Raw genomic sequence first — 14,542 nt, forward strand, 5'->3', positions numbered from 1 at the left:
TTTGCCAAAGGAAGTGAATGCCTTCTGAAGAAAAAATATGTGTGAATTTTTTTAAATATTTAGGTTTAATAATTTCTCGTATGGCGTTCTAATTAAAAGAAATTATAAAATATTTTTTTTTCATAAATGATCATTCTACTTATGATTACTATTAGATCTATCATCGTCTATACCCTACATTGCCCCTGTATATGTGTACGAAGACGACGACAACAATACTCGTAAAAGGATCACGAACAATGACAAGATTGGCGTTAGGTTTAGAAAAAAAAAGAATAAATTTATTAAAAAATAATTATTTTTTTACATAATTAGGGTATAATTTTTTGAAAAGTTGGAGCACCATATAAAAAATTCTTAAACTCAGAGGTTTTTTTTTCTTCAAAAATTCGTTTATATATATATATATATATATAATTTCGTTTATATATATAATATTTTTTTTCGAAAATTCGCTTCTATATATATATTAAAAGCACACAAAGAAACTGCCATTTGAGAGTAATAAAACAAGCAAACAGGCAGCCCCACGCCTCCATCGCCCACTCCTCCCAGTCTCCAGTCTCTCTCTCTCTCTCTCTCTCTCTCTCTTACTTAATGGGCTCGTGCCTCTCGTCCTCCTCGTCGCCGGCGACGGTGGACAGAACCCTAACGGCGGGCCCCCGGGGAGGTGGCTCCTCGGGCCTCTCGCGGTTCCGATCAAGGAGCTGGAGGGGGCGGAAGAAGGCAATGAAGGAGAAGCAGAAGAGAGGAGGCGGGGGGCGGCGGCGTGCGGCGGTCGACGGCAGTGGCGAGGCCGAGGAGGACGAGCTCGACCGCGTGCCCGGACGGATGTTCTTGAACGGCACCAGCGAGGCGGCATGCCTCTACACGCAGCAGGGAAGGAAGGGGACTAACCAGGACGCCATGATTGTGTGGGAGGTATCGGCTCTCGAACTCCTTTTTCGTTCATGGGATAAAAAAACGATGACTTTCGTTGTTAATACCACGTGGATTTGATGGCAAGAATTGGTCTTTACGCGTCGGTGAAATTTTATTCCATTTATCAAGATAGAAGCATCAAATTAATGTGTTTTTAACTCTAAAAATGTCATCTCTAATTAGATTCAGTCCCTTTATGTCTGATTTTGGAAATGTTCTCGTGACCTTTGCTCCTATTGAATATTCTTCAAATATGTTGGATATGGATATTTGGCTTTTTAAATGCGGATACCTTTTGAGATCGTATGGAACAAAACTCACGGTTGAAGATTTTACACATAATTGGAAGGTTGAACATTTGCATTGGGAGCAATACGTCGCACGGTGGTATATTTGAAGCATGATTTTCCCATTCTTTGTATGTGTTTCCTCTGATGTTTTTTCTTTGTATCTTGTTCTTTTAACAAAATTCTGTGGCCGATCCCTTTTTCCCTCAACAAATAAAAATCCTTTTCTTTGTTCCTTCATAAGTGAATATTAAGAGTCCTTCTTTCCTAGCATGTGATTTTTACAAGAAAAGCATAAATTTAGAACATGTTTCTTTAGCAAAAGGAGCCTGAAATAGTCGAAAGAGCTCACACTTATAATGGTCATCATCAGTACTTTGTAAAGCTTAGCTGAATTTAATCTTCCAGCATATTTCAATTCCTTTTTACTATTCTGAATATGCAATTGAGCTTCATTCTTAGCTCTAATGTTCCACCTTTATCTATAACATTAGGATGTTTAATGTATCTTTGATATGTTAGCATGAGTTTGTAACCCTCCTCCATTATTTATTGCTTTAATGCATGGTAGAAGTTACTTAGCACTCTGACTTATTATTCACTCTTGTAAGAAAGTTAGAGTAAGGCGTATTTATTGTGACTAATATATATGGTCTCTGCTACTAATTAACCATAAACGTAATAGTGTGAAAGAATTGTCATCATAAAGTTTCTATGTCTTGCAAAATGTTTTGGAGAAGCTTGGCATCATACCAAAGACTATGTTTGACCAAGGAAACTATTATGTGCAAAATTCAGTCACAAATCTATCGAGGTAAGATGGCTTTCATGTAAAATTTGTAACTAATAGTACTATGATGTACCATTTGTGGCTTCATTGTATTTCTTTCATCTGGTCATAGCAGTGAAATTGGGACCACCTTAAGTCATTAATGGGACTTTCATGATAGCCACCAGGCATCATTAAGGAAATGAAAAACATAAGAATTGATGGCCATCAGATTGCCTATGCCTTGTGTTGTTGAATAAAAGATTAAAGTATTTAGCTTTTTAAATTTCTTATATATGCATCTCCTTTCTGGAGGTTTGTTAGCAAAAATGGACTTCTGGAAGGCAAAACTGAGCTTTAATAAAATGGAGAACTAAATCATCCATAAATTACCACATGTATCATACCTTTGTTTAATTGGGTTGGTTAGACACATATGAAGTACATAAAATACCAAGAGAGATGACTCAGAGCAGGCACAACGTCCAAGTTAGTATATTCTTACTATAAAGCTTAACTTTTGTTGGTTCTGATACTTGAATCTGGTTTTCAATTACACTTAATTTAACCATCAACATGATTGTATTGTTCCATATGCCTTTTCAGGCGCATGCCTCATATGTCTAATGATATATTTTGAAGTCCCTTATTTTTATATTTCAGTTTTCTCAGTTCAACTTCTTCAGTATTTGTATATTGTGTTTATCAGGTTCATTCAGATAACTTGGAAAAACATTTGTTGCACAAACTAATAATACATTTTGGTTTTGTTTCAAAAGCTAGGATGTAAACTTTTTGAGAACTTACGTATAGTCACATTTGTGATTGTAGAATTTCTCTTTGACAAAAGACACCATTTTCTGTGGGGTTTTTGATGGTCATGGTCCGTATGGTCATATGGTTTCCAAGAAAGTCAGAGATTCTCTTCCTCTCAAGTTGTCCACCCAATGGAGAGCTAGTCTTAACAGTCATGAGAGTCCTGATCCAAACGGTAGCATCTCTGGGAGTATGAACTCTGAAGAAACAGCATCTATGAGCATAGATGATGAGTGCGGTGAATCATTAGATGTTGATGAGAATGAAAAATTGCCTGAGATGTATCTTCCGCTAAAGCAGTCTTTTCTCAAGTCTTTCAAGTCGATGGACAAAGAGTTGAAGTTTCACCCAACTATTGACTGTTTCTGCAGTGGAACTACAGCTGTTACTGTGGTAAAGCAGGTATTGTGTTGCAAAATCTTTCAGTTTCTCTGAATTGGTCGTCTTACTGGTGATTAAATAGTTCTCAGATTCCGAGTTGGATTTATCAGAGATTCTAGATTTGCTAGATTCATAGAAGCTTCCAATTCTACTGTTTGCAATTTCAGATTCTAAAACAAGTGATTGCTTGGCTGGTTTTTAAGTTTTTGCTAAACAATTTTAGGAATCAGTTTTCCTTCTATCCATATGCTGGCCGTTAAATTTTGTGTTACTCTACCATACCAGGGACAAGATCTTGTTATCGGGAACATTGGCGACTCAAGAGCGATAATGGGAACACGGGATAAGGAAAATAATTTGACTGCTGTGCAATTGACTGTTGATCTGAAGCCCAATCTTCCTAGTAATGATCTCTTTCCATGTGACATTTAAAGCCTTTTGGCATAGTAACTTGCTTAATGGAGCATTTTTTTGCTTTCAATTAGGATATTTTCATTGAGTAATGACTTTGTTATTGAAGTATAAAATATCTTGGATTTTTCCAGCATTTTATCCATCTATTATAAGAAGTGAAAGAATTCATTTCCATGTTCACTACGATGCAGTTTTTATCTTCTTTTCTACGTATATAAGTGATATCCATTGTCATTGTTGATGAGTTTTAATAAACTTATTAACTTATGAGGTCTGTCTAGGACTAAACTTTGATATGTTGTCATTAGGGGAAGCTGCTAGAATCCAGCAATGCAAGGGACGAGTTTTTGCACTGCAGGATGAACCAGAAGTTGCACGAGTTTGGTTGCCAAACAATGACTCCCCTGGCTTGGCGATGGCCAGAGCTTTTGGGGATTTCTGTCTTAAAGATTATGGTCTAATATCAGTTCCAGAAATTTCATATCGTCACCTGACTGAGAAAGACGAGTTTATAGTTCTTGCAACTGATGGGGTACTTCTCTTATAATAGTTTAGTTGCTTTTATCATGTATTTTGGGATTTCTTTCTTAAAGATAATGGTTTAGAATTAGTTCCAGAAGTTTCATACGATGCATTATTAAGCCTATTTTTCAGTTTTAATTACAGTTCCATCTTTATCCCTTTTCTAGGTTATTGCGAATGTGAATGTTTTGATCGATCTGTAGCCATTCTTCTGGTTTATGGTGCTTTGGTCTACAACCTTTGAGTCAACTGAAATGAATCTAACACTTCAATGATTATGATCAACATCATTCTTCTAAAACTACCCCTTTACATAGTCCTCTTTTGCTATCTCAAGTGGGACTTGTGCCTATTCAGTTTTTCACTCCTTTGCTTCTGTCTCTGGGAAGGGACAGAAACTTCGAAATTTCGTTACTTTGAATCCCTCTTTTAGTGTTGTGCTGCTACATGTAGATAAGAATACTGCACCTTAATATTAAAATTATGGAGAAAAGTACTTGTGGAGAAGTTGTATTTTTCCAGTCACTGTCATCCATACAATCAAATATTGGAGTTGCAAGGCTGTAAATCAGTATGAATATAGTGATGATGCTTCAAATTTGCTCTTATTCAACTGCTCCCACTAGGATGTCCTGTCCACAGCATGATCTCAATTCTGAATTAATCCATTCCTTGGAAAGGTTTTTTTTTGGTCCCTGCATACTCTAAATATCTGTTTGAGATAACACAAATTTGTAATTATAATCGCAAGAACTTGCCCCTAATTTCTGATTGGTGATGGAATTCTGATTTTATTTTCTTGCAAGTGTATGTTATTGCAGTACAACTAGTTATTTGAATCTGATAATAGATTAGTAATCTAGGAACCTTCAGTTTTGCATCTTATATATTTCTTGATGAATCACTAGCTTCTTGTTTAGAAGCTGATGAAGTTTTCAATATGAGAATCAATTATATGCAGGTCTGGGATGTTCTTTCCAACAAGGAAGTAGTTGATGTGGTTGGTTCTGCTCCCACTCGCAGCACTGCTGCAAGAGCTGTTGTTGACTGTGCCGTACGAGCCTGGCGACTCAAGTTTCCAACATCAAAAATTGATGACTGTGCTGTCGTCTGTCTATTCTTGAAACCCATTTCATCATCTGATCCAGTTCAGAAATGTGACTCCAACAGATCAGATGCTGAGTCAACAGAGACAGCAGTCTTGGTTCTTGCAGATAAAGAAGTCACAGTCAAGCAAGAAACACATGAATTAATTACTGTTGATGTTCCAACTTCTGCTTTGGAACCTTCTTATCCTGTTCACAGTGCAAACGAGATCGTCCCAGTATCAGAGGGACCTGATTTGGAAACTGTGACCGAAAGATCCCAGTCTACCAGGAGCCTTGCCGACTGTATATCCACCACAGAGGAGGAGGAGTGGTCTGCCTTAGAAGGTATCACCAGGGTGAACTCCCTACTTAATCTTCCAAGATTTTTATCTGGTGATAAGAGATCCTCGAGTTGGAAAAAATGGTTGTAAGAAGCCACAGTCACATGTAACGTGGTTATTCTATTATTGCCCAGCTCAAACACAAGGAAGATCAAGGTGAAAAATATCCTTACAATTGGGAAGTAAATCTGAAAATAGTTGTACTGCAAATTTCTCCGAAGCCAATGTTCTCATTAAGTTTGGATTAGCAATGTTATCTACATTGATTGTAGAAGTGCAACGCAAGACCTATCTTCTGTTATTATATTCTGCTCATGCTGGAGGTCTAGACCTCACAGGATTCTTTTCTCATGTACAAAGTTTTTGTGTGGAAAGAAGCCTGTGAATCATGTGTTGCCTCCCACCTATGTGAAGAACAGCCTGTGTGCTCTCTTGTTCAAGCATCTTTTTGTGTTCCATTTTCTTGTTCTACCAATCGAGCATCCATTTCTGTTCATCTTGCTTTGTTAGGTATGTGGAGTTACTTCTGTTTATGCATCTATCTGGATATCTATTCATAATTTTTCATATTTCCTGTCAATCTAATGGCAGCTTCTTGCCAAGAATATTTGGTATAAGATATCTGAATGCGGCTTGTGCATCTGATTTGGTCCAATTTTTGTACAACAATAAGATTGTTTTTCTATAATATTTGGAATTAACTTTTGTATGAGCAAGATTGTGTATATTCATCTTTTTTGCCAAATCTTACATATATATATATATATATATATAATATGCATCAGCCATGCGATATGATATGGACGGATCGATTGTGTTTCAGCCCAGCGATGGGACCCACAGTGACGAACAGACGTGACGCAGGAATTGTAGGGTTTGAATTAAAGGTATCATTGGAGGGGATCCGCACCCATCCGGGGAACATCTATAAACCCTAGAAGCTGAAGGTAAGCTTCGTCTTCGATGGCGGAAGAAGAAAAGCTCTGTAGCTACAAGAAAACCTAATAGTCTCATTCCCACCCCACTCGAGATGTTGTCGTCGACACGCTCACTCCTCTTCCGTCGCCGCCTGCCCCGTCACCTCGTCTCCCTCGTCAGATCCTCCCCGCTTCCTCCTCGATCCACCGATCCAAACGTCCCATTCGGATCGATCGCTCTCCTCTCCACCGGGCTTCGTTCCCTCTCCTCCTCCTCCTCCGGCTTCGGCGAGTCTGGAGGCGGCGGAGAGGGGGAGACCAAGGATCCCTGGGGTGGTTCCGACCAGCCCCAATCCTCCTCTTCTTCCTCCTCCGGCGGCCTCGACTGGGGAGAGGCGTCTTCCTGGTCCACGGGGCTGACGAAGGAACATTTCGATGGGGAGGCCGTCGGCCGCCAGGTCTCGCCGACGAGCGAGCTGAAGGCGCAGGCGCAGGCGATGGACGACGAAGATGAGATCTTGCGAATGCTTGAGAAGGACAACAAGGAGAGCAAGGCGTTCGTGAATGGGTGGAGGGAGCGGTTGATGGAGACGTACCATCTCCTGAAGCAGGTGAGGGAGCCCGGGGTCAGGGGGTCATACCTTAAAGATTCAGAGAAAGCGGAGATGTACCGGCTCCATAAGGAGAACCCGGAGGTGTACACGGTGGAAAGACTGGCGAAGGATTACCGGATCATGCGGCAGAGGGTGCACGCCATCCTGTGGCTGAAAGAGATGGAGGAGGAGGAGGAAAAGAAGCGTGGGAAACCATTGGATGACTCGGTCGAGATCTTGCTGGACAACTTCCCGGAGTAAGTGAAAAATGAAAGAAGGAAAAAAAAGGCTTTTTTTTAAATGTTTCCTTAATCCATGTTTCTTTTAATTTAAGCCATTGTTTCCTACCTTTTAATATTTGAGCTTAGCATCGGATAGGATTAAAAAGAAGTGCTTAGTAGTTGATTTGTCAGATGAAATGGCGATAGCTGTTTGATTCTCCGTATATTATGACCTTTGCAAAATTAATTTTTCAAAAGTTACCTCGTGGTGATGACAAAACTCTATGATGCTATTTATTATGTAAGTGAGAGATGATACATCAAAGGGGGGAATAGATGATAGCACTTGTGTGTCTTGAGCTTATGCTAAATTTGGTTAATATCAATCTTGTAACAATTTCTGATATATTTGATGGTTGCCAATTAAAGAAAAACAATTTCTCAATCTTTATTATAGCCATTGCAGCCGCTGAAGCAGCTATTAGTCTATATATTGTTTCGTTGATTCATCGAACAAAAAATCAACTTGTATCAATCAATCAAATTTGTTGAATAGGTAAAACACATAAATGTTTTTTATATTTTGCTGTAGGAATCTAATTGAGTCAACACTATTTAATTGCACCTGGTTGACTGCATCAGTCTGAACAGGACTTTTTAAGAAAGCATAGGGTGAGCAAGCAACCCCTTGAAAATAAACAGTTATTCATATCGTATTATAAAGTGGTCAGACCTGAAAATTTTGAAACTAGGCATTTAAGTTAGACAGTGCAAAAAAAAATGTACAGGAGTTGGAGGCTTGCAGCTCTCCAACATGATCTATCTCACATTCCAAATGTGATGTCATTAAGTTTGGAACTTCTTAAAAATATTGTTAGGATATGTATTTAGAAAGGAAAAAGAACATATTGTTACTAACTGATATGCTCATAGTGATTGAGAAATATGGCAAAGTGGACTGATTGATTGCAAGACACTTTAGCAAGCTTCCCAATGATATATAGTCCTTATAACAGTAGAAATAGGTGTTATTCAGTCTAATTGGGAAAGAGAAGGGGCATCTATTAGCAAGGCTCAATGATGAAATTTATAGCATGAAAGTAAAAGGGCTAGCGACTCTTCCCTTTTCTATGTTTTATGCCCCATTTACTTCCTGTCGTATGCGCTTGTTTTCTTCTTTCATCTAGCAAAATGGAAGATTTTTCTGTTGAGCAACAAATTTATTTTCTTCATATCTCATAGAGATCTCATATCAGTATATAATGAGTTTATTGATGCAACTTACATACATTAGTACATAACTGCATTCAGCGGTACTCACAAACCTTTGTTATGGTTCATATTGTAGTTACTTGAGAAATATTTACTTGTCTTAATTTTTGAAGGGGCATCTATCAGTGAGGCCTGATGATGAAGTTTATAGCATGGAAGTAAAAGGGAAAGAGACTCTTTTCTTTATATTTTATCACCCATTTGCTCCCTGTCTTATGTGCTTGGTTACTTCTTTCATCTAGCCCAGCGGAAGCTTATAATGTTGAATAACAAATTGCTTTTCTTTATATCTTATGCAGTTCTGTTATTCAGTGTAAAATTAGCTGATTGATGCAACTTTGATAAATTAGTTCATAACCATGTGCAACACTTTGCGAAACTTTGTTATGGTTCATGTTGTAATTTGTTGGGTAATATTGATTTGTCTCAATTTTTTAAAGTGTATAATATTTGGAAATTTTCTACTGCACTGGCATTGCATGGAATTGCTACTCTTGAATATTTGACATCAATATGACATGTTACATAATTTTGATTTTGGATATCTTGCCTTTTTCTAGCTTTGGTGTTAATTTGAATTGCTCCACTATAGAGCAGGGATAGGCAAAACTGAATTTAATTGATTTTTCTTGCCAAATTTTAGAAAAAATATTAGATACCTTTAGTGGGTTAATTAAATTTGGTCAAATTGGCATTAAGGTTAACTTGCAAAAGAACTGAAATCAACCTTTGTATTGTTGCAGATTTAACACTTCATTTCTGTTCACTTGCAGGTTTTTCAATTCCCATGATAGGGAATTTCATGTCGCCTCTCTTCCGTACAAACCTGACTTCAAGATCATGCCTGAGGACTGGGATGGCACCACAAGAGATCGTGACGAAGTTCTTTATGAAATCTCGGTGAAGGAAGATCAAATGCTGTATGAAGAATTTGTACAAAAACTGAATTTCAATAAGAAAAAAGTAAGTTATCTGACTTACTGTTATTATTTCTTCTTAATGCACCAAAAAAGATGCATTTTAATGTGATCATTAGAAAAGATAGTTGATCATTTCTAACATCGAATGGAGATTGTGTTTTCACTGGTTAAATTTAACATTGTACTCGCCGAGAGACATGGCACCTCCTAGGTTAGCTGATGATTTTGGATTGCTATTTTGGCCATTACTTGTCTAATATTTCTTCTTTCATGATCTCAGTTGCAATGTTTAGAAAACACTTACATTGTGCATTAATTTGTTAGCGGATCATTTTTCACTGGATAGATCGGACTTACATCTCTCTGTTTCCTTTTCTGTCGTAATTATGTTCCCCAATGTCATAGTATTGAATGCTGTCAATGGCAGATCTCCATGGTACCTAGCTGCTTTTGCATTTAGTTTAGATATGTAGAGTGGCATTCATAACAGTGATTTGGATAATGTGGATGCACATCATGCTTAGGTATCATTTATTGGAATTACTGTATATGCACATCATGATTTGGAGAATGTGGATGGAGATCATGCTTAGGTATCATTTGAAAACTGAATATTTGTATAAGCCGGGGCTGGTTAGGCACTGTAACAATTCATGCCAAGTTTTGAAATTTTGATGCTTGTTTCTTCTGACAGCCTATTTTGCTATTGACTATTACATTTGTGCTCGATAATTCTTTGTTACCTTTCTTGGCTTCTGTCAAAAAATTAGAATCTAAGAAGGGAACGACATTATATGCCCCTGATAGGCTTAATACAGTGAAGCTGTCTTTTTAAATGGATCAGCAGGCTCATGTATGGCTTATATGCTGTTTATTCTTCTGCATAGGACCTGCATGACTCGTTTACTAGTAAAACTTTTGTCCTTTTGTTTTTCTTCCACCAGGTTGCTGGGGAGGTAAAATTCCACAAATATAGCAGGCGGCGGCCGTCAGATGGCTGGAGCTTTACCGTCGAGAAGTTAGGTGTCCGTGATAAACGTGGCAGCGGTGGTGGTTTTAAATTTGTTAGCTTGCCTGATGGATCAAGCCGTGCTCTGAATGAAATGGAAAAGATGTACGTGAAGAGAGAGACTCCCAAGCGTAGGAGGAGGATACTTCCTCCTTTCAAGTGACCATTGCATCGCTTATCCTTTTCGGCAATGCAATGCTCACTCACGTTTGTCTGATAGCTAAAGAAACCATTGCATTGCTAAAACCTTTTTGGATTTTCATCTCTCTCGCAAAGGGGAGGAAAGGCCATGCATCAGGCAGAATGTAAAATGATGTTTCAGATGTCGTATGAAGGAGCTTTAGTTATACTGTGAATTTGTTTCCAATAATGTCTGGCTGAATTTGTTTCCGATAATTGGGTTTTTTTTTTCATCAAAATCAATTGAAATTTGCAATTTTTTTGATACAATATGTACTTGTTCTTTGCTTGTTTATATTGAAGGATATCAAGAAGTAAGAAGTTGATCGGTTGAATTGTTTTTGATACACGGGAATTCTGTGATTGTTGATGGGGTTGGCTACTGATCGCTGCACAGACACATGTAGTTCGACCGACAGTGAAACCCACATAATGTATGATATTAATCCAGTCACAAATGCCTTTCATATTGATAGGATGTTACAAGGGATAGATAAATCTGTGGCAACAAAGCATGTCACGATGAGCTGCAGCACCCTCAGTGGAACTTGAAGCTGGTCAAGATGTTGTTGTGCACAGGGTCGGCCAAGTGATCCAACAGGTTCTGGAACGGCCCAACTCCGGTCAACGCCGCCTGCGCAAAGTAGCCCAGGATGGCCAGCATGGCCAGCCTCCCATTCTTCACCTCCTTCAGCTTCAGATCGTTCATCGACTTCTCGTCCTTCCCAAAGCCGAGAGGGTTGAAGAGAGGTCCTCCAGGGTAGATAGGGTTTCCCGACCCCCCCAACCACTTCTCGAGACCTAAGAAGTACTGCTTCCCCATGGAGCCTGGATTTGCCCAGTCCTGGAATCTCCGGTGCTCCGCGAACCCCATGAGCGCCATCTCCAGCACGAACAGCGTGTAGGGGTCTGCCCAGTAGTTGTAAGTGCCGGCCGGTGGAAAGACGCCAGTCTTGAACCAGGGGAGTGCGGTCTCAGGTGGTATCCACCCGAGCTTTCCGAAGATCTCGGGCGCGATGGCGCCTACTGCGCCCAGCATGGCATACCTCCCGTTGATGACCTCGCCGTAGGCCAGCCATTTGGGCTCGATGAATCCTCCGGTGCCTTCGGGGTCCGACAGGCCAAGGGGGTCAAAGCCGTAGTCACCGGGGAGGCTGCAACCACGACAAGTTAATTAAGTTCCGGTGAAGAGGGAGCTCATGATCCATGAGCGAACTCATATTGCTTCTGCTTTACCTTCCGTCCAAGTAGGTGAGGGACTGCTTGGAGGCAAACCAGAGCTGTCTGTCTGCTCCTTGCTGCAAAAGATACCAGACGGATCATGGATCCATGTGACGAGATAGAAGCTATTCCATACACTACCGGTCGGCAGAAGCTAATCCAAGAAGAGATCAAAACGATTACTGTGCCAAGTTGCGACTGACCTTGACGGGAGGCGTGGAAGCTGCTCTAACGGCGAACGAAGCCTTCCTCGAAGAACCAAGAGATCTCGAGGGAGCAGACCGGAGGGGCCTTCCCCCGAGGAGCTGCCTTCCAGCGTCCACCGAGGAGAGAAAAGCCTGAGTTGCCATCGGTGTTTGCTGCCGCTCTTGCCTGCCTCTCCCTGTCGGTCGTAGCTGAGGGGGGGAATGGAAATGAAACCAGAGAGGAGTGAGTTCGAATGGAGGCCGGCAGGAAGAGAGAAATATGAGGCTGGTTCGAGCGGTGTGGGGCACGGGAATCTAAATTAGATATCAGGTTCGCCTATGGAAGATGAGGCCCTGACATGGCCGCCAATGACACTGCTACACGTGGGATATTTAGCGGATAAGAAGGAAGTGTTTGGAGCGTGGGTGGCTGACGATTCATTTGCGGCCCCATTAAATCTTGTGATGAGTAGATTTTCTATCAGGACTTGTGGCCTCCGTCGAGTCTGGTTAGATAACACCTGTTCTACCTCACAGAATTGATGGGCCATATTTTTGCAGCTGTGTGTCTCCATTCCCTTCTCAAGTTGCCATGCAAACATATGTTAATTTCCTTGTAATTAATCACAAGAATTTAAGGTGCTAAATTCATCAACAAGCAGATATTGGAAGAAGAAGAAGAAGAAGAAGAAGAAGAAGAAGAAGAAGAAGAAGAAGAAGAAGAAGAAGGAAGCTGCTGATCCAAAGGCCACTGGCGTACTTTGCACCTTCCATGTGAATGATGATTATTATCGGAAGGCACAACCTTGTTCGTATCAGCGACAATGATCAAAGAATGTAAAGTTATATTTATGTTAGTTGTTAAATAACTCATGCATCCCATAGAAATTTCTCTTCAAATAGAAGTTATTTTGGAATAATTCAAAGACATGAAGAACTTCTTAGTGGCCTGATTCCTCTTCGAGACATTCGACGTCGAATCGATCTAATTCTAAGAGTAATTTTGCTAAACAAATCTCAATACTAGATGTGTCCAAATGAACATGAAGAAGAGTTAAATAAATAAATTATGAATATATTACACAAGAGTTATATTTGAAAAAATTTACGTTCATAAGTCATTGTAGTTCTATTAATTCCAAAGAATGATGAAACTTAGCGATATGCGTCGAGCTATCAACCGGATTACCATAAATATAGATTTTTTATTTCATATGTTGAGGATATGTTCGATATACTTACTTGCACTCAATTTATTTTCTAAAATTGATCTTTGAAATAGTAATATAAATGACCAGTAGATGTTGAGAATTTTTCTATTCTATACTTCGCCAACACCAACATCCCTATAAGATGTTTAGAGTTTTCATGGGTTGGAATATTTTTATCGTCGATTTATTCAAAATTTTAGGATTAGTGTCGCTCCTCTAACTGATTGCATAAAAAAAGATTAGTTCAATGGACAATTAAGGCAAACAATAATTTTGAACCACTAAAGATGAAATTATCCACTACTCTTGTTTTTATCTTATTAATTTTTTAAAAATATTTAAAGTTGATTGTGATACTTTTTATATGGGTAATGGTGGAATACTTAGGCAAGAAGAATATCCATCTATATTTTTTAATAAAAAAAACTTAATAATACGAGAAAGAACTATTCATATTGAATTTTATGTTATTGTTCAAGTACTACGACAATAGAGACATTATTTAATCCAAGAAGAATTTATCTTAAATTTTGATTATGAAACTCTTAAACATATAAATTCTCAAATAAATCTCAAGATAATATGTAAAATGAGTAACATTTTTACAATAGTATATATTTGTCTTTAAGCATAAAAACGAAATATATAATAAAGTTATATATGCACTCAATTGATTATTTGTACTTTTTAATGCTATGTGTGCCCAACTAAAAGGATTTGATGCAATAAGAAATATTACTCTAATGATGAAGATTTTAGAGTAATATGAGAGTTATACAGCAGAGTCATCACGAAGATTATGTTATGAAAGATGAATTTTCTTTGGTGAAACTTAATTTTGTGTTTATGAATATTCTCTAAGAGAGCATATTATCTAAGAACTACACTATGACGGATTAGAAGATTATTTTATGAGAGACAAAATAGTCTTTCTCAAATTTTTTTGGCCTACAATTTACTGACATGTTGCACATTATGCGAAAAAGAGGCAAGATATACCATAGTTCAAAAGAGTAAATTCAGAATCTTGACACATATACTCCTTTACCAAATCCTAATGCTCCCGAAAAAGATAAAGATAGTAGTATCGATTTCGTAATTAGTCTACCAAAAAATTAAAAAGGTACAATTTTATTATTATTGTATCGATCGATTTTTTAAAATGATATATTTTATTCCTTGCAAAAAGATGATAGATGCTTCTAAGCTTTATTTCAATGAAGTGATCAAACTTGTAGAATTCCTAAATCTATAGAGATACTAAATATCTTAGT

General features: G+C 38.5%; 3 protein-coding genes across 3 annotated transcripts; 2 read left to right on the forward strand and 1 right to left on the reverse strand.

The window, feature by feature from the left end:
- Positions 1 to 505: 505 nt before the first annotated feature.
- Positions 506 to 5,942, forward strand: LOC135616594 (probable protein phosphatase 2C 66). Its single transcript, XM_065115949.1, has 5 exons — positions 506 to 921; positions 2,809 to 3,195; positions 3,460 to 3,577; positions 3,897 to 4,120; positions 5,072 to 5,942. The coding sequence occupies exons 1-5, from the start codon at positions 598 to 600 to the stop codon at positions 5,627 to 5,629; spliced, it is 1,611 nt and encodes a 536-aa protein (XP_064972021.1). The 5' UTR covers positions 506 to 597; the 3' UTR covers positions 5,630 to 5,942.
- Positions 5,943 to 6,480: 538 nt separating this feature from the next.
- Positions 6,481 to 10,827, forward strand: LOC135616601 (protein GAMETE CELL DEFECTIVE 1, mitochondrial-like). The gene is made up of 3 exons (XM_065115960.1): positions 6,481 to 7,306; positions 9,316 to 9,505; positions 10,407 to 10,827. Exons 1-3 carry the CDS (start codon positions 6,570 to 6,572, stop codon positions 10,632 to 10,634), a joined length of 1,155 nt encoding a protein of 384 aa, XP_064972032.1. The 5' UTR covers positions 6,481 to 6,569; the 3' UTR covers positions 10,635 to 10,827.
- A 243-nt stretch (positions 10,828 to 11,070) lies between these two features.
- On the reverse strand, positions 11,071 to 12,359 carry LOC103976969 (chlorophyll a-b binding protein 8, chloroplastic). The gene is made up of 3 exons (XM_009392342.3): positions 12,076 to 12,359; positions 11,888 to 11,949; positions 11,071 to 11,805 (listed from the first exon to the last, which is right to left on the reverse strand). Exons 1-3 carry the CDS (start codon positions 12,220 to 12,222, stop codon positions 11,190 to 11,192), a joined length of 825 nt encoding a protein of 274 aa, XP_009390617.2. The 5' UTR covers positions 12,223 to 12,359; the 3' UTR covers positions 11,071 to 11,189.
- Between the last annotated feature and the right edge of the window lie 2,183 nt (positions 12,360 to 14,542).

This window comes from Musa acuminata, chromosome BXJ1-3 (assembly GCF_036884655.1).
Source record: "Musa acuminata AAA Group cultivar baxijiao chromosome BXJ1-3, Cavendish_Baxijiao_AAA, whole genome shotgun sequence".
NCBI lineage: Eukaryota > Viridiplantae > Streptophyta > Magnoliopsida > Zingiberales > Musaceae > Musa > Musa acuminata.